This window comes from Lonchura striata, chromosome 5 (assembly GCF_050655825.1).
Source record: "Lonchura striata isolate lonStrDom1 chromosome 5, ASM5065582v1, whole genome shotgun sequence".
Taxonomy (NCBI): domain Eukaryota; kingdom Metazoa; phylum Chordata; class Aves; order Passeriformes; family Estrildidae; genus Lonchura; species Lonchura striata.
This window is the reverse complement of record NC_140707.1, coordinates 9,761,004-9,780,000: the sequence shown is the minus strand read 5'-3', so window position 1 is coordinate 9,780,000 and position 18,997 is coordinate 9,761,004. Positions and strand designations below refer to the sequence as shown.

The following is an 18,997-nucleotide window of genomic DNA, read 5'->3' as shown; positions in this document are numbered from 1 at the left end:
GGATGTGAGCTGCTGGCATATTCCCATTGTCATTACCATGTAATGAGACTGATGAGACAGAAAAATAAAATGTGTCAAATCAAGTTGAGCCAGGACAAGGAAAAAACCCCCAACGTTTCTTCTTTAATTTTTAAATAAGAAATTTCTACTATAAAACGGTAGATTACCTGTGGGAAATACAGAAATTAAACCCACTGATTTTTTTGGTTTTTTTCCTCACCACCAACATAATTTTCTGAAGCATTATCTGGCTTTGAATTGCTCAAGTTGAAAATATTTGTATTTGTAAAAGGCACTCTCATGCAGAGAAAGCTAGAAGTGTTTGGCCATGAAAATAGCTCTGATTTGACTCAAGGACTTATTGCTTCATTTAAATCTATCTCAGTCCTTCATATGATTATCATTCACTGCCTTTGGTGCTTGATTTACCTGAGAAAGTCTTTAAGTGGGAAATATCAATCTCCTTATTGAGGCAAATATTTCCTTTTCAGAGAAGGGTAATTCCATTTCAGTAACATTGGATGTTTTATACAAAATATTGATAATTATTCTGCTCAATCTGAAATCATCACCAAAGCCTGCAGTTTATTGTAGGTTACTGCAATACTGAGGCAATAAAAACAAGCCATGCATTTTTAAATTGCCTTTTGTCTTTGGTATTTGGTGTCTTCCTCCTAGAATACAAAAAAATCATGGAAACAGAAGAGTAGGGCAGGCTAAAACTCAATGACATCAATTTGCTAATTGCTAACAAAAACTAAAAGAGGACCAGGGATTGAGTTTCACCACCCAGGCTTTGCTTATCCCCACCATTTAGTTATTATTTCACTACCTGGCTGTGTTTTTCATTCTTTGTAAATAATTCTCTGCAGTACAAATATGTTAGAGGTGGATCTTGTCCTAAGCAGTTAATTAATAAGTTAGCATTTTAATAAGGCAAGTAAAGCAGTCATGACAAATAATATTTTTTATTGTCCCTTTTCTTGGTGAAACAAGAGAGAGAAGGGAAACATTCATTACTAATTGCTATGTGCTTGAACAATCTCTGCCTAATATCTAATTTTTAACTTTTTCTTTACCTTTGCATGTTTTTTCTTGTCACAGGGAAATAAATAGTCTCAGATTGTTGTCCACAAGGGGATTATAATCTGAATTTTTCTCTGTGGTGAGAATTGACAGTATTAAGAAGCAGCACTTAGAATGTTTGTGTAACTGAAATGGTATTTTCATTTTCCTTCCATTTTAATAAAGGAAACTATTTACATCAGGCAGGTTTCATATCTGAAATGTCTTTAATGACAATTAGTATCTTTCCCATTCAAAGTAAATACATTTTTAAAAGTTCTGCCCCAAGTTTGTTTTTTTTCCATAAATATTTATGTATCTAAATATCTATGTAGGTGTATTTCCTAAATGTCTATCTCATGTTATGGAGTTTATGTTGGTTTTTTTTTAGTACTGCTTGGCCATTTCATTAAATACAGTAATTTCACTTAATCATGCAATATATTTCCTTGTGCAACAAATAATGACAATTAAAAATTATTAAGCATGATTTTTTTATTGAGACATTTTCTTTTGGCACCAGTTTTTAGAGTAATATGTATAAAGTTGTAATAAATTTTTATTAATTAATTAGTTTTTGTCAAACTTACAAATTCAGAAAGACTTGGCATGTCTCCAGGAATTTTAAAGTAGTATGCACTTACTAATTCCTTTTTAATTCAGCCAGCTTCTATATTTTCCTCCAGTTTACAATATTCTTTTTTTTGCCAAACTGTCATGTTTGAAAAATCTTCTGGGACATAAACGCTGGGTTATACTGTTGTCAGTCAGCCTCCATAGCTGTGAATTAATTGCTTTTTAATACAGGAATTCTTTCTGAAGTGTGATGTATTTGAGATTAAATGTTTGCTATCCCTAAGTTCTTTCCCCCATGTATGTGCTCAGCCACACTGGGTTTATTTTGTCAGAATCACATGATCTTCACTCAAGTGTTGGCTCAGGATTTCTCCTGTTTAAGTGCCTTGGCCTGCAGAGCATCCATGATCTCAACAGCATCTCAAAATCCACAAAATAAATAAAATGGAAGGGGAATGGGCATAGCTGGACTTGATGGAAGATTCTTTTATTCCTTGCCTCTCACCTCTGCAGGTGAACTCAGCTCAGAGCCCAAACTCAGCCTCTGGCTGAGTTTCTGAGTCCTGAGTTGGTGTTTGGTTGTCAGCCCTCCTGGGCAGAGATGTTTTTCTCAGAGCACTGCTGAGGTGTAAGTCCAGTCCCTGTGGTTTTACTCAGAAGAACTGCAGTGACTCTGGGTTTGAACAAAGCTTTAAAATTCACCCTCAACTTCAGAAGCTGTTAGTTTTATAAGATTCACTTCCTGCATTTTCTCTGAGTTCCTCAGGGATTATTTTCACCCAGGAGGTCACTTGCTTTCCCTTATATTTAGAATTTCATTACTCTTTAAGGGACAAAAGGAACACCTAGAAATGTAATTGATTCTGATGATAAAATCTACTAAAAATTACAATTTTCAAACCACAAGTGAGCTTTACAGTGTACTCCACCTGAGCCTGTAGCCCCACAGAGGCTCTAAGGCAAGAGAGACATACCTGGAGAGCACTGAACTCCCAAAATCCAGAATTAGTGCAGTGGTCTCAACAGAGCTGATCAGCTGCAAGCTGCCAATGTGTGTAATAGCTGGGATTTTACAGTGCACTCGTGATTTTACACTCTGAAACTCTATTGATGAGCTTTTCCTGTTGGGCTTTCCCTATTGATCTGCCTTCTAAAATGTACTGAATGTTCATCATGAGGTTTTAGTGGGAAAATCCTGCTGTTTCTTCATTTCTTTATTACTTTAGAAATGCTCTGTAGTCTAAGGAAGTGTTGTAAATATTTTGGAACAAGGATGAAGCTTATTTCCTGTGTGAACCTGTGCTAATTCCACAGGATGATGCAAAGATTATGGTTTTATTATCCGGTTTCATTAGGTTCAACAGAAAAGAAATTTTGATTTCTGCATCAGTGTGAAGAATACATTGAGTCTTACTTGTAAATGGAAATGGAATTACTTTAAAATTAGGGAAGCTTGTAGTTTCTAAGACGAGTCCAACCTAGACTATGAATGTAACTCCTCTTTGCAGGACCTCCAATTATTTTAACTGATTGGGCTGGAGGATAAGGGTTCTCACCCCAAGCTTAGCTTAGGTAAAGCTAACATTTAAATAAAACCAAAAATAAGATTTAAATTCTTTTTTCCCCCCAGCTGGGAATTGAGATGATTCAGCAACTATGGGTTTATTCCCTTTTGAAGAAAAAAGCATGAAATATTACAAAGATATGTGAAAGCTCACTTATGTGAGCTCACTTTATGTGCTCTTGAGTTCCTAAACTGATATTTACTCAGAGAACCTTAGGGCTAATGATATTTAGAGTTAATGATATATAGAGTGAGTTATTATATATATAGGGAGAGAGTTAATTCTATTTAGTGTTTAATTACATTTCTTCCACTGTCACAGATAAAATAAAGCCCTTGAGGATGTTATTTCCTCCAGCCTTTGGCCACTTTATCTCTGTGAAATGCCCACAATATCCACAAAAATTCCCTCCCCGAGGTCCCAGGAGCTCGGTGAGACGTGTGAATTCCCTGCCAGAAGTCCATCCACAAAAGCAGAGTGCGGGGCAGGGCTGTTGGAGGTGATGCTGTGGCTTTCCTGGGACAACCAGCAGCCACATCCCTTTTCCCATACATAAATGGCAGCTAGCAATAGCTAGAAACAAAAGGCCCCTCTCTCCCTCTCTGAATACAGTGACATTCATTCTCAGAGAAGCAGGGGCAGCTTTTTGAAAGCAGACTTCTTCAGTCCAACAATAACACACAATGAGTTATTGACTTGTTTATATATGGAGCTCTTTTCAGTAACTAACTCTGACTCCCCACAGTCTGGACAAATGATTGATTTCGTTGTTAGAAAAAGAGAAAGCTCTTGCACTAAACTCTGTAGTGCAAACTACTTTTTCCCCATTTGTTCCCCCACTGAATAGGACCTTATTAAAATGCACTTTCCAAAAAATACCTGCAGCTGGCCTTTATAAGCATGTTTTGTATATATAAATAAGTAATTTGTCCCACTCTTTTGTATGGTAACAAACCATTGGAGAATCTTGTCAACACAGATATGAAGGTTCAGTGTCAGAGAATTTTGGTTAAGCAGTATTATTTATATTGATCTGAATAAAAAGAATTATTATAAAGGTATTTACAGTAGCTGTTTAGTTACAAATAATGACTTCTAAAAATTAATAGGCATGATTTTTTTTTATTGAGATGATTCCTTTTGGCACCAGTTTTGAAAGTAATATGTATAAACATGTTATTCTGATACTTTGCTATCAATAATCAAATGAAACAAATATTTGAATAACTATTAATTGAGCTTTTAACTTTTGCATATTTTGGTAATACAGAACAGAACTTATGGGAGGGTTTATGTACTCAGTATATACTGTTAATTCTCCATAGATGTATATACACATAATTTTATTTTAAAGAAATAAGACATAATTATTCTTTAATTACTATGGGTTATCTTTAATAAGCAAACAAGTAATTTTTTTCTTTTTCATAAACTTAAAGACTAAGGCATATTACTTAAAAAGATGCTGCAAATACCCCATAGCTGCATTGCAGGAATAATTGAATACTGCCAAGAAAGGTTGCAGAGCTCTACTGAGCCCTGCAATTTGTTGGTTACACATCACAGGCAGTCAGGGACTCATTAAAAAGTTGCTGAAGGTGTTTTCCAATGCACTTTGCAAACACATAGAAATTTTAATTTAATGGATTCATGGAGCTATTGCCACACTGCTGCTGATTGCCCAGGTTCTTTTATTTGTGAAGTTGTGTTTGCCATGGCACACAAAATGTAAAATGCGAGTTATGCTGCAGCTTCACATTAGTTCTGTAGAAATGAGAAGTTAGAGGGAAGTGAGCTATCACAGCCCTTGTGTACATGTGAATATTCTTTGTGCTCCTCACAAGATGTAAAAAATGTTGGGTTTGGGTTGCATGGGTTTTTATGGTTCTATTTCTATAAAAAAAGAAAACTGGGAAAGTGCAAATTGTGAATTTCTAATCTGTTGGCCTCGAATCTTGATAATGTTTTTTCTTCTAATTTGAGTTTGTCTTATCACACCTTGATTTTACTAATTTGCATTCTTTCTAACTTTTGCGTATGCATTTCTTCTATCTGCATTATTTTCACTCTTAATCTTTGTTTCCCCCAAAAATATTTTTTCTTATCACACTTACATCTTTTTTTTCTTTAATGTATTTTTCCTGACATAATTTGTCTTCGTCTTGGAGTGTTAGCACAGATAGGTCACCAGTTCCCACCTCACTGCCCAGATAGTGCTGCTTAACAAAATTAATAATATTAACTTGATTTAATATTATTATTAGAGAGCCTGGAGGTTCTCCGAGTAAATAACAGTTAGGAAATCACAATATGATATTCAGATGTTCACTAAGCCTTGCTAGAACCAAGTAAGAATTACCAAAAATTTATTTTAAAAAAGCAGTTGCAAAGGGAAAAATTAACTATATTTCTCTGTTTTTATCCATTTTCCTATGAACACCAGATATTAGCATAATTTTTGAGGATGTATAAGCAAAGCAAAGAGTATTTTCCATAAAAATTAATGTGTAGAGCAGAAATTTGCTGCAGAAAGGAATCCCTGTCCTGTTATCTCTAACCTCTATGTATCTATCTTGGGGGTGGAGACCAGGAGCTCAGAGCAGCATCATTTTCAGCTGGTTGTGGAGGCCTGGGGGAGGAAAAGGAAGAGCTTTTCTTCTGTGCAGCTTCTGTAGCCTTTTGTGAGGACCCCGAGCTGCGCTGGGTTTTCTGTGATCTGGAGTCATCCCCTCTGACAATTGAGTGGTGCCTCCCCCTGTGTGCCTGAGCATCCTGGGACAGATCCTCAGCTCTGCTGCCTGTTGGACTTGGTGGTTTTTTTGCTTATTTTATTGAGGGAAAACCAGAAACTTCCACAGACACAGGAGGGCTTGATCTGCAGTATTGGAAGAAGCTTGATGCAAAAATACAATACACAGACATAAAGCAGAAAAATAATAAACTTGTGCTTCTCTAGTTGTAAGAAAGAATATGCCTTAAGTAAAGAAACTGGATTGAGTAAGATGGTGAAGGGTTTATAGTGTAGTAATGGAATAGGATGCAGTAGGTTGGGAGTTTAAAAGTTATAATATGTGTGCCTGTAAGTTAAAAGCCCATTGGATAAAAGTATCTGCAGTGCAGCAAAATTAAATAAAGGTGCTAGGTTAGAAAAGCAAAATACACCCTGTGGCAGCTGTCTATTGGGTTAGAAAGTTCTGTATTGCCTTGTAACAAAGAACTTGTGACTACTTTGAGCTATGGCCCTGTTCTTGCTCCTCTAAAATCTCACAGCCTCTGAGACTGGTGTTTATCTGAGCAATAAATCATTCTTAGCCCAAAAACAGTCCCATCCCTTCATTTCTGGTGGTGACAATAATCACTAACTCCAGCCTTCAACACCACAGGCTTCCAGAAAATCTGGGAGCAGCAACTCTGTGGAGCATTCAGGCTTTTGTCTCTCCTGCAGCTTCAGGTGTTGTGCACAGAACCACAACAGGGCAGTCAGAGCCTGGTCTTTGGAAGATATTTATGCCAATTTGTTGGGCAAGTCACACTCACTGGGCTGGAGAAACATATATGTTCTATGAAATGCAGCCAAGAGTTTAAATATTACTGAGTCAATACAGTCCCATTCAGCAGTGATACAATAATAAAATTCAGCACATGCTGAAAAAACAGGGCACTAGATTTGTGTCTTCTTTTCCACTCCAGAGAAGTAAGGATGCAGTGTGTGATTTCAAGGAGCTGTGACTGAAATCAGATCTTTTGGTTTAAACTCTTCTTTTGTTTTTCTTTGAAGACATTTGACTTTATTTTTACTTCTGCATGAAAGTGCAGGTCTTTGTGCTCTGAAATCTTTAAGAATTTGCTCTTAGAATTTGTCATAGGAAAGTCCTTGGCTCCTTTGCAAGTGCCCAGGCGTTTTTTTCATATTTAGAATCAGAGTTTTAGCAATGTTCTCTGTCAAATGGAAGGCATGTCCCATACAACTTAGCTCGTGCCAGGAAAAAAGCTTTTCTGTGCTAACAGCAATCATCTTTAGCTTTTATATTTACTTTAAAGCTTACCCAGTCCTGCTAGTTTCCTTTAGAGCTGTAATTGCTGAAGTCCAGTGGGTGGACTGGTGTCAATCAAGCTGAGCACAGACAGAGACCCTCTGCCTTTCCAGAGGTTTCATTTACCACTTGTTTCACTTGCCACTTGTTTTTTAGCTGAATGGCTTAAAACTTTGGGACAGTAGATGAAATCCTGCTTTTGTTGGAGTCAATAACTGATCATTTATATTAACTGCTAATAATTGTTCGTTTATATTAGATGCTTGTGATTCTTTTGCTCTGAGCTATACAGATAATGATTAAGCTGAAATGTTCAAGACCAATATAGTGTTCTTTGTATTCTAAAGTTAGCACAACAATTTCAGAAGGCATGAAGAAAGGCAGAGGAAATTTGGTAAGAAAGATGAAGTATTTTTGTACATTTTTATGGTTTATCTTGGCAAATTTTTGCTTATGATTTTCTCTAAATTTTCTCTAAGTGTGAGCTCTTGGCTGCCTACATATACAGACACAAGGAGCCCACATGCACATTTCCAAATTGATGCTACATTCAAAATAGTTGAAGCAAAAAGACAGACTATCTTCATCTCTTTGCTCCTTTGCAATTTGTATTTTAAATTTAGCCTTTCTATATATTTGTGTGCATCCATTACCTTTCCTCCACAACTTTAACAAACCTAGCTGCTCCTGACTGACACGTGTCTTGGGAAGGCAAAATCCTGCCACTGTTCAGAGAGAAAAACGCAGGTGGGAGGCCAATCCCACCATGGGTAGGGCACGAGAGCATTTAAACAGAAAAAGTGCATTTAAAGCCCTCAAGGAGCTGGAAACTGGGAGTTTCAAACAACCCACACAAAACCATTGACTGCTGTCAAAACTAGCATGGCCTTAATTTTCTTTTTAGCCTTACCTCTACTGCATATGACTTCGGCATAGCTTTCACCACTTTAAAATAACTTTCACTGCTTTCCACCACTTGAAAATCTATTTAGGTTATAAGAAGTTTTTGGGTTATTCATTCTGAAAAGTGCTTTTTTGTAATTACATTGCATGCCAAGGAACTCCAATACCATTTAGAAAATATCATTTTTCTATTTGATGCAAAAAAAAAGAGCAAATGCACTTAAAAATGCTTCTATGAAAATGTGTAAGAAAGTGCCATATGTGTTTATATGAAAATGCTCCTTATGTGTTTTTAATTCATGTGTCTGTAGCATGCTATTATGCATTCTTCAGATAGAGTTTCCTTTTAGCTTTTAGAAGGAAAATTCATTAGATATTCTTTCAATGATAGCAGGAGAGTTGTGTTTAAAGCCAGAGGAATTAAGTGAATTATATACAGCAATTTTGTTGACAAGTAAAAAGAATAGAAGATCATAAAGACTATATTTGAAGGTCTGAAAAGTTAATTTTTTGGCATTGAAGCTCACTGTGATCTCCATGTAAAAATGGACAATTTCCTACCAGTCTCCATCTTAATGACCCAGTAAAATAATTGCCAAAAATAATTTTAGGGTCCACATTTCTGAATCTTCAGATTTCCATTTTTACTGTGGGGTGTTGTGCTCCACAGATGCAAAGGGTAATTTATCTGCGAGAGAAGAGAGATGGAGCAAAAGCTGTGTAAGGCAAAGTCAATAAGTTCATCATTAATAATATAATATAATATAATATAATATAATATAATATAATATAATATAATATAATATAATATAATATAATAATCACACAAGTCTCCAGTACTATATTTATGTGACTCTATTTTGAATTTAGTCTCTCCTTGGCTTGTGAGTTATTCTATTATTATTATTATTATTATTATTATTATTATTATATTAATGACTATAATGTTGCTTATCAGAAACAACCAAATGCCTTGTAAAGAATACTGGCTGGTAGGGAAAACTTCAGTTCTTATTGCAGTAAATGTATTTGTGATGAATTTTGACCATTATGACAATTTTTTTTTGTAGAACAATTATTCATATTCTGGAATGTCTCTGAAGGTAAGCCTTTTTTCTTTGAACGCAACTCTTGCACTTCACCCCCAATTTTGTTCTTTCTTTGTCTTCCTAGCTCCATATTGAGTGGTCCAACAAGGACCCTTTAACTTTCTTCTCTTTTTCAGCCCTTTCTGTGTAAAACTATATTAAAGGTTGACTCCTAGCTCAAATCACCTCCATTAAATAATCAGAAAATTGAGTGGTGGCATTAGGATGCATGCTTAACAACCACAGATTGACTTTTTCTGATATCTAACTCTGCTAAAAAAGGAAGCCATAGCACCTAGTTCCCAGCTCAGCGTAAGAAGCAGTGCAGAGCTACTCATTCTGCCCCCAAAGAGAATTTTGGTAAGTGCAGTTTCATTCTTCCCTCACTGTGTCAGAATGGGAATAAATTCACAACCCTTTTACTCGCGCAGATTTTCCCTGCCTTTATTTTCCTGGTGAAAACATGGAGTAAAGATTGTGTTCTCTCCTTCCTTATCCCTGCCAGCCAACTTTCTTCCCATGTGTTTGGAAAAGGTAAAGAAAAACAACAATTGGTGACTGGATGGGAACCTTGAAATGAGGTAAAAACTCAATATATTCCAATTTAGTTGTTCTGGATTTGTTCAGTGTTATCCAACCCCATGCAGAGGATGGATTCATCCTTCCCTGAGAGAGAACCACCCTGACTGCAGTGTTTATTCCTGAGATAATCAAGAAGGGTTTGGGTAGGTGATATTTTTTATTGATTCTGAAACTTTCTAAAGAAAAGGGATGTTTTCTTCAAATTTTCTTTGTTTTTATTTAATATATGATAGTTTTTGCTTGTAAACCAATTTTTAGAAGAGATTTTTCAACAGAGCAAAATATTATTTATTTAGTTATACTGAATACTAAAGTATTCAGTTGAGAATTTAAGCAGATTTTTGCTTTTGTTAGGACCTTGCTGCTGCTCTGATTACAAACATCAAACTACACTTTTCTTTTAGGGAAAAATGTAATTTACCATGTCAATATTCAGTAAGCTAATAATAAGATCATGCAGGAAATATTGTCATGAAAAGCTATTAAATCAAGCATTTTTCTTACAATATCTCATGCTGTGAAGATGTCAGCATATTCTATAAATGAAATATTAATACAAAATTGATGGCAGTTAAAAGTGAAGAATTATTTCAGAGTAGGCTTCTTGATGGCAAAAAGAAATAAGCCCTTCAGATATGATATTATTAATACATGCTTCTTATCAGAATTCTACCTGTAAGTGTATATTAATGAATATTATTCCATTTGTTGGGATAATTAAAAATATTTCTAAAATTATATAAGTGATAACTTGCTTCTCCACCAATAACTTATAATTCAAATTAGCTTGTCTCAGTTATAATACTTCTCCTTGTTGTTTACTAATTTCTAACAAATCAAACTTTCCTTAAATAAAACAGACTCACTAAACATCACATGTAGACCTCAGTCCTGATCTCATTTCTTTGGCAGAAATTCTGAATTACCTGCCTGAGGTCAGCATGAATTGCTTTTCCAGTTCCATGTACTTAGCAATTGTATCTCTTCCTGTTAAAAGGAGTGTACCAAAACAATAAGTTTTTAATGACTGCCACTTATTAGCAGAAATATGCAAGTAGAAGACAAACACAATTTATCATTACCAAAACCAAAACCTGAACCATCCTTAAAATGTTTAGAAGGCCATGAAAATAAAAACAGAGCAAAGAAATTCATGTACCTGATGAGAGAAATATGTATTGTGGGCAAAATATTAACAACATTTTTTGTTTCTAGATTTTCCAATAAATTTTATTTATAATATATATTAATAATAAATTATCATCTCTATATCAATATATGTTTAATATAATTAAAATAAATAATATTATTAGATCTTAAATTAAAGATATTAATATAATATTTAAATATTAATAATTAGCAATCACTTATATAGAATACATATGATATATGATATATGATATATGATATATGATATATATAACATATAAAATATATAATATATATTAAATTATATATAATTTGTTACGCATATTATATTATATATATTAATAATTAATAATAACTTATATATAAGATAAATAATATTAGATCTTACAATAAATATAAATATATAATTATATGTTAATTATTCTTTATTTTCCTATTAATATAAAAATATATTCTTAATATTTATTTTCAGTAAATGTTATTGTTAGATATTCCAATAAATATTATTCATTTCGAGACACCAAATTTTCTCTTTGCAGCTTGTAAATTGATAACCCACATACACGAGTTCATTTGATGAATTCTGATGTTGGGAATGACATCCAGATGCCATTCAGGTCATTCATTAACTTGAGCAGGGTGTTTTAACTCTCCTCCAAAGACTTCTGGCAAGCCAAAAACCATGGAGGTGGTGCCAGGTTCTGCACCAGCAGTGCCCAGGCACCTTGTAGGGGTCACACATCCCTTGGAATTCTTTTAGGAGGAATTTCATCCCAGAGGTGTTTGAGGAAAAGCTGCATGTGGCACTCCGCAGGAAGGAGCCCTGGCTGCTGAGAATTTCAGGCTTTCTGTGCTTGTAAACATTGTTTATATTTATTTCTTACCTTGTTCTACACAGCCACACATTGTTTGATTGGTAGCTCCATGTGAGAATCAAAAAACCAGAAATTTCCACAGACACAAAAAGATTTAATCTGCAGACTTAGAAGCTTAGATTGATATAAAAATACTGTATATAGACACTAAGCAGAGAAATCATAAACTTATGTTTTTATAGTTATAAATAAAAATATACCTTAAATGAGAAACTGTATTAAAAAGATAGTGAAGAGTTTATAATGTAAGAGTATAGCTATATAGAATAACCAAGTGTTTAAAAGTTATAATAGAAACATGTGTGCCTGTGACTTAGAATCCCATTAAAGTATCTGCAGTACAGCAGAAGTAAATAAAAACAATAAATTAAAACCAAAATAACCCCTATAGCAACTGTTTCTTAAATTAGAAAGTTATAAATTACCTCGTAACAAAGAAACTTGTGACTACTCTTAAGCTATAGCCAACAGTTCACTCCTTTAAAATCTCACAATCTCTAAGACTAATGTTTATCTGAGCAATAAAACATTCCAAACCCAAAAATAATCCCATATCTTCATTACTAACAGCAACAATAATAGCTCTGCTTTCCCCATGCATCTCTTGACTGGCAGCTCTGCTTTGTCCACGAGGCAAACACACGTCTTTTTATTAATCTAACTGGTAGATGCTGTAAGTGCTCAGGTTAACACCCCTTTGTCTGTTAACAACTTTTCTGCTTCTTCTTTCTTCTCACAACATCAGCTTTTTTTATCCCCAAAGATGACCTTGTTCTTTAGTTCCAGAAGTTCAGCTGGTTCATTCAGTCCATATCCATTTTCCTGTAAATAAGATCCCACAGGCACTCACAGCTCTCTGATTCTTTTTGGAATTAAGACATCCATTGCTCAGAGAATTTTGCCTTTTGAATAATTATGTCAGTTATCAATATTTCACGTGTCCTTCAATGTGGTTATTAATTTCAGTGTCATTTAGTATTAGCCTGAATACAAATTTTGTAGTATTTCCATGTTAAATGATCATGCTTTACCTTTAAATAGTCCCCATTTTTTGTAGTTTTCCTAACTCAGTAGTTTCCTGTAAGTATAATTTGAACAGAAGGCATTGTATCACACTAGAGGGCATATTAATTATCATAGGTATTCCAATAAAATGTAGATATATCTAATCAATGCCAGATTAGATTTTTATTCACTAACCACTTAGACATTTAACCAATGAGCAGTTGTTAACATAATTGGTATCACTGGGATATATGATTTTCATATTAAAGGTTTACATATGAAAACCTTTGTTCATAATTTTTCATATTAAAGGGTTTTCATTTTACAAAGGTGCTGAATTTGAACATTAGAACCTATGGTAAATAATTGTGGCACCATTGCAGCCTTACTTTTGATGGTTTTTTTCTGGTTTCTGATTACCTAGGGACATTGTATTGGGTTTTTTTTTTTACAATGAAAGCAATGAAGGGCCAAGAAAATCCATTTCTTTCATCCCTTAGCATTTCTCCTGTGATATTCTAGAAGCTGAGTGCTGTTAAAGCTGTTTTTTTAAACTATTTGGGCACACGAAAATGCAGATAGATGCACGATGTGATTGTCGAAATCTGGACAGTTTTTATCCTCTACTGGGAGGGAAAATGCTGGAAAATGGTGAGAATATCATCATGACTTCACTCATTGCTCATTAAGAAAAGTCTTCCCCATGATTCCCAATGGTGTTTGTTTTGCCTTGTTTAGAAAATAATTACAGCTGCTGAGCTCAGCTCGTGGTATAAATCAATAGTGCAGCTGCTGAAGCTTGGCTGCTCCGCAGAAGCTGAGGATTTGTTTCACTCACTGTAGACTCTTATTGCTGTTCTGACAATCGTGTGCCTCCTGCCCCTGGCCCAGGCTGCAATTGGCAGGTTCAGAGCCCTCTCTGATAACACGAGGGGGCTCAGGGTAACTGAGCATTAAAACTGACAGCTGACTCTGCAGAGCCAAACTAAACAGGAGAGCCATGAATGGATGCTGGCAATAGCAGATGGACTCCATGTACTGACCTAACACAAATACCTGAAACTCCTGATTGCTGGGGATTTACAGCAGCATCCCCAGACTGTGGATACCTTGCAGGATTGCCTTGGAACCAGTGTAGAATCATTATCAGCATTAGAATCTGTGAAATTAGAAACGTGCTATTATAAATATTCATCAGTGCAGGTATGTCGCCCTGATTCTTAAGATTTTCTAAAGCCTTCTGAGTTTACATTCTGTTAGAAAACTTTCCCCACACAATTTATATAAACAACATATTGTTTTGCATTCCTTCATGGGGGTGGAGAAACTTGATGTACTAGTGGTTTGTCCAATGTCTTTGGAGAGGTGGCACATTCACTCTCCAATCCAATGTCACCTTTGGGAAAGTATAAAAGTTGGAGTCAAGGAATAAACCTTCTTCTTTACCTTGCAAATAGCAGGTGGCTCACATTTGCTTTCACGTGTCCTACAGTGACACAGTTACAAGTGACACAGGCATCCCTCACCTTGGCGAGCACAGGTTATGGAGGGAGGAAATAAAAAATTTTAGAGTAGCAAGAAAAGCAGGCTGCTTTCCTCAGGTGGAGCTTTGCAAGGCTGCAAATTCCTCTCACATCCGTGCCCTCACCTTCTCACATGCCAGCAGAGGAGGTGACCCTTCTATATTTTTAATGAGAAAGGAAGTTTATCCTTTGCATGTGCTGGCTTGTTTTTTTTGTTTTTTTTGTTTTTTTTTTTTTGCTACGTTGTGCTCTTTTACCATTCCCTTGCCCAGCTCCTGTACAAGTGTCACTTCCATGATGAGTTTTCCTGGAGAATGGGGAGTAAAATGTGTAGGCTCTCTGGGGCACAATGGAAGCATGCATTTTTTTTCAACTTATGCGTACGTAAGCCTTCTTTTGTGAATAAGACTCATAGGGTCAGATAATGTTTAAAGGGAAAGGCTTTATGTCTCTCAGGCCTGCATGTTTCCACATGGATGCTTCTACACACACACAGATTGAATTATGAACAGACCTATTAATGCTGGGATCACAAAAGGTCAAGTTTTGTCTTCTTTTACCTCTATTCAGAATTGCTTTTGAAAGGGAGGAAAAAAGGGATTTGCAGGAAAAAAAAAGATTCATGATGAAGAATTTTACAGGTCTTTTTTTTTTTCTGTCCTTTAGCAACATCTGGGAGTTGGAAAAAAATTCTTATTATGTAAAATAGTCCAGGGGTATTGTATTACTAGATTTTAATATATCTCCTTTGGGTCACTTGGAGGGTTACCTAATGGAATGACCTGCTACATAAGGAACAAAAACACCACAAAGGAACTTCAGGAAAATATTCCTTCTACTATAATGGCCATATTTAACTGAAGAAAAATTGTCAAAATGTTCTGAGAAAAATCTTTAAATGATGGTAGTTTTTTTGATTTTTTTTTTCCCCAGGAGAAATTTTACATCAAAGTTAAACTATTACTTTAGACTACTCATTTGAAAAGTTATATTAACTTTAATAAACACATCACGTAAAAGCAGATGTTACAAACTACTCTGCCAGATCTCACCATAAGTAATATTTATATTATCTTCATTTTTTTTTTTGCTATAAGAAAATCAATCTCATGGAAGAGTACCCACTGTATTTTCGTGTTCAGTATCCAATGGTGCAGAGTCCTGAAATAACTCTAATACCTAAAATATACATTCTCCTGTATTTTCTCCTATAAGTTCCACAGAAAACATGTTTGAGAGAACTGAGGAAACAGGCGAGGAAATGATTTTAAAATGGTAAAAAGTTAGAGTTATACCCTAAAGTTCTGCATTGCTTTTGGCACTGTTTGGGGTCTGTGTTTGCATGTGTGCATCAGTGCAGATACTTGCAAAAACAAGTATTTAAGTTCAGCATTACTCCCTTATTGTATGCTAAAAATTTATTTCTATGTCTGCTCATATTTACAAAAAATTACACAAATCATCCTGAAAAAGAAAAATTCACAAGTGATATAAAATTTTTGAATATGTTTAAGGCTGGACATTCAACACAGAAGTCCAAAAAAACCTACGGAAAGGAAATTGATATGATCATAACAAATGAAATTAACATTATCATAACATTAATAGAAAAGGCGATTCACATGGAAAGAATCATTGGCATTCTTTTTACAATTTAAGGATTACTAACTCAAAAATCAATAAAATCATCTAGGAATCCCTATAGGCTGAAGTAAAGGAGTTTAATGGAAGGAAGTCAACTTTGACACTGTATAAAATTAGGAAAGAAAATGATAGCAAAGTACTGCAATGCTGTTATGTTAGCACCACCATCCAAAACTTCTTTTTTGTTCTTTCCACAGGCTTCGGAAAGAAAGCCACAGTAAAAACAAGGCTTAAAGCTTTGTATTCAAAAAGAGTAGATATTTTATTTAAACGAAAAATAACAAACAGTGGTGCAATTAAGATAAAAATAAAACATTATCAAAAAAGCCATGCATAAGATAGATAAAAAACAGGATTCCAACACAAGGCTAATTACATTCTTTTTTCCTTCTGATGAAATTCCAGAACTCATTTTTGCAAGTTCTCCTGGAGTCCTGTTACCTTGGTTTTGTGGCAAGGGTCAGAGCCAGAGACAGCTGGGCTGGTTGGGTTGATGACTGTGCAGCAATGTTCATATTCTTTTTGATGTGCAGGAATCTAGTTTTGTGTTTCCTTGATTGATATATTTTACTTATAAAGGAATAGAATAAGGCATAATAACCTAGTAATAAAGAAGAAGAATCTGTTCCAGCCATTGGAAAAGGTTTCCCTTCAATATGTGTTACGGTGTCCTTTAAAATAAAAAGGCAGAGTAAATAAAATTGAAAAATCTCATGCAATTCAGGACTTCATGGCTGCCTTGCTGGTGTGAACTTGGTTGCGTGTGAATATGTTTTGTGTGTTTGGTGTCTTCCCTCTGCAGTGAAATCATGTGATTGCCCACACAATACACAGCTATAACTCCTTAGCTGCCATGCACAATCTACGCCAGTTATTTCTCCTGAGCCATTAAAACTAATGGCATATGTAATCTAATTTTCTTTGAGTTAGATGCACAATTACTCATGAGAAATGAATTTAGGAACACAAATGGAGACAGCTGGAGGCATCAGTTCAAGCATTCTGTGTCCCAGTATTTTGTGTTTGTAAATGTAAAGCTCACATTTTCAAATAAGAATCAGTCTTATTTTTCCATAGTAAAAAATAACTCCTTAATTGTGTTCCTATGCTTAAATTATATAACTGAGCTGTGACTGGTACGACTGCAATCTTGAAACCTGAAAGTTCCGCAGCCAAAAGTTTTGAGAATATTTGGGCTGTTTTTTTTTTGGTAAGTGCCCCTCCTTTGAGCAGCCTGCTGATGTTAGCCCTTCCTGGAGGCCAATTCCATTAGCATTTCCTAGAATTTTACAGAATGGAACATTGGGATGGTGATGATCACCCAGTTAACATGATCAGCTCCACTTACAAGAATGTGAATTCTAAACTGGAGCTAGGTGGTTACTGTGTCTGTCAGATATAAATATTGCCCACTGAAAGGCTCCTTTAGTTTGTTCTAAGGTCATGTAGGGTAAGCTTGATATTTCAAAGCATGGCAGTAATAATTTTCTCTGTATTTAGATCTCTTGTATTCTTCCTTGATTTGAGACATTCTCTTGTCCTTTCCAAATTCTTCAAGAATATATATATAAAAAAATCTATTATATAAATATATATTATATATAACATATATCATATATATTATATATATAAAATATATTCTCATGTATCTATATTATATATTCTTTCTTATTTTTTATATATTCTTATAATAAAAATATGGCCTGATACATGTATAAAAATATTGAAAATATTTTCATGATAACTGGAAGATTATGTGTTAAACATCATTAAAGAAATGTGTAGCTAATACATATAACTTCTCTGGAAGTTAAAGAACTCTGATTTTGTTTTTTAATTTGAATTTATGTCATTTTTCTGTGAATCCAGAGATTGCAAATTACAAATTGTGGAAGTAATGAATGCATTTTTTCCAGTTATTAAAGATCATTCTAAGTGTATAATTATTGGTGATTTATGTGATTACCTATAAAATGCAAGATAAAGGAGGAAGAAAACTGTTTTTTCCTTGCATTTGCTACTCTTAATCATGGTTTTGCCTCTTTTTCTCTCGAGACATAAAAACATAAACGTGTATCTATATTAGAAATTAATTTCTGTATAGAAGTTACACATTTGAATTGTGGGTCCTCCCCAAGCTGGAACAGTAAATTCCATAGTCCTGTAGGTTTGTGAGGAGAAATCTGAGAGGTGTGACAGCAACCTCAGCTCCTCCTGCAATTATTGCAATTTAACTGCTCAGGTGAGGAGGTTGAGTTGATCCCTTGGGAAGGCTGGCCTAGAGCAGAGGCTGGACAGAGCTAAAGAATAAAGCAGGGATTGATTCAAAGGATCTCCTCCATGGATCCACCTTGGGCAGCACCAGAGCCCAGCCAGGGCTGCACCCAAATGACCCAAAATGGTCCCAAAATGCACGAGCGCTCCCGGGGCTCTACCTGGGATCAGTTCTGCTCCATTGGCACCTTGGAGTTCATTGTCCCATTCCAGCTTCAGCCCAGGCAGCCCCATCCTGCTTGTTTTTCTCTCTCCAGCCCACGGTGTTTGTGCTCCTGGGCTGAGATTTGGATCATTTGTCCTTGGTGCCCAGCTGGAGCAGGAATTGTTTTGTGTCCCTGCTCTGTGCAGAGAGCTCAGCATCCCCCCATGGGAAGCTCAGAAGTGCACACTAAAGCAGCACAGAATGTGAAAAATAGAAAAGCTAAACCTGAGGCATCACAATGATGAATTTCAAGGAGGTGTCCAAAGCTCTGGAGTCATCTCCTGAAATCCTCCACCCTTACAGGTAAAGCAGGGATCTTGTGTAGCTGTAGCTTTAAACCAGGGTGTCCCACAACCACCAAACCATTGCAGGATTTGTATCCAGAGGATGTTTCAATATCAATATGATCTCATAACTTGGTTAAAAATATCTTGGCTTCTGTTCGGTAACATCATATGAACTCTGAGGTGAATTTTTTCAAAATTATGCTGCCTTCCTGTTGTGGTTTT

General features: G+C 35.3%; 1 protein-coding gene across 2 annotated transcripts in view; it reads left to right on the top strand.

Annotated features, from left to right (window-relative positions):
• Positions 1-11,095, top strand: part of DCDC1 (doublecortin domain containing 1) — a 57,650-nt gene extending 46,555 nt beyond the window's left edge. Inside the window, exons 3-4 of one of the 2 annotated variants that reach the window (XM_085579583.1) lie at positions 9,214-9,246; positions 9,369-11,095. In XM_085579583.1, coding sequence (XP_085435709.1) covers positions 9,214-9,246; positions 9,369-9,407 — 72 coding nt within the window. In that variant the 3' untranslated portion in view covers positions 9,408-11,095. Of the gene's footprint in view, positions 4,743-9,213; positions 9,247-9,368 lie in introns of those variants that run through there. The other variant, XM_085579584.1, reaches the window with a different exon arrangement.
• The last annotated feature ends 7,902 nt before the right edge of the window (positions 11,096-18,997 follow it).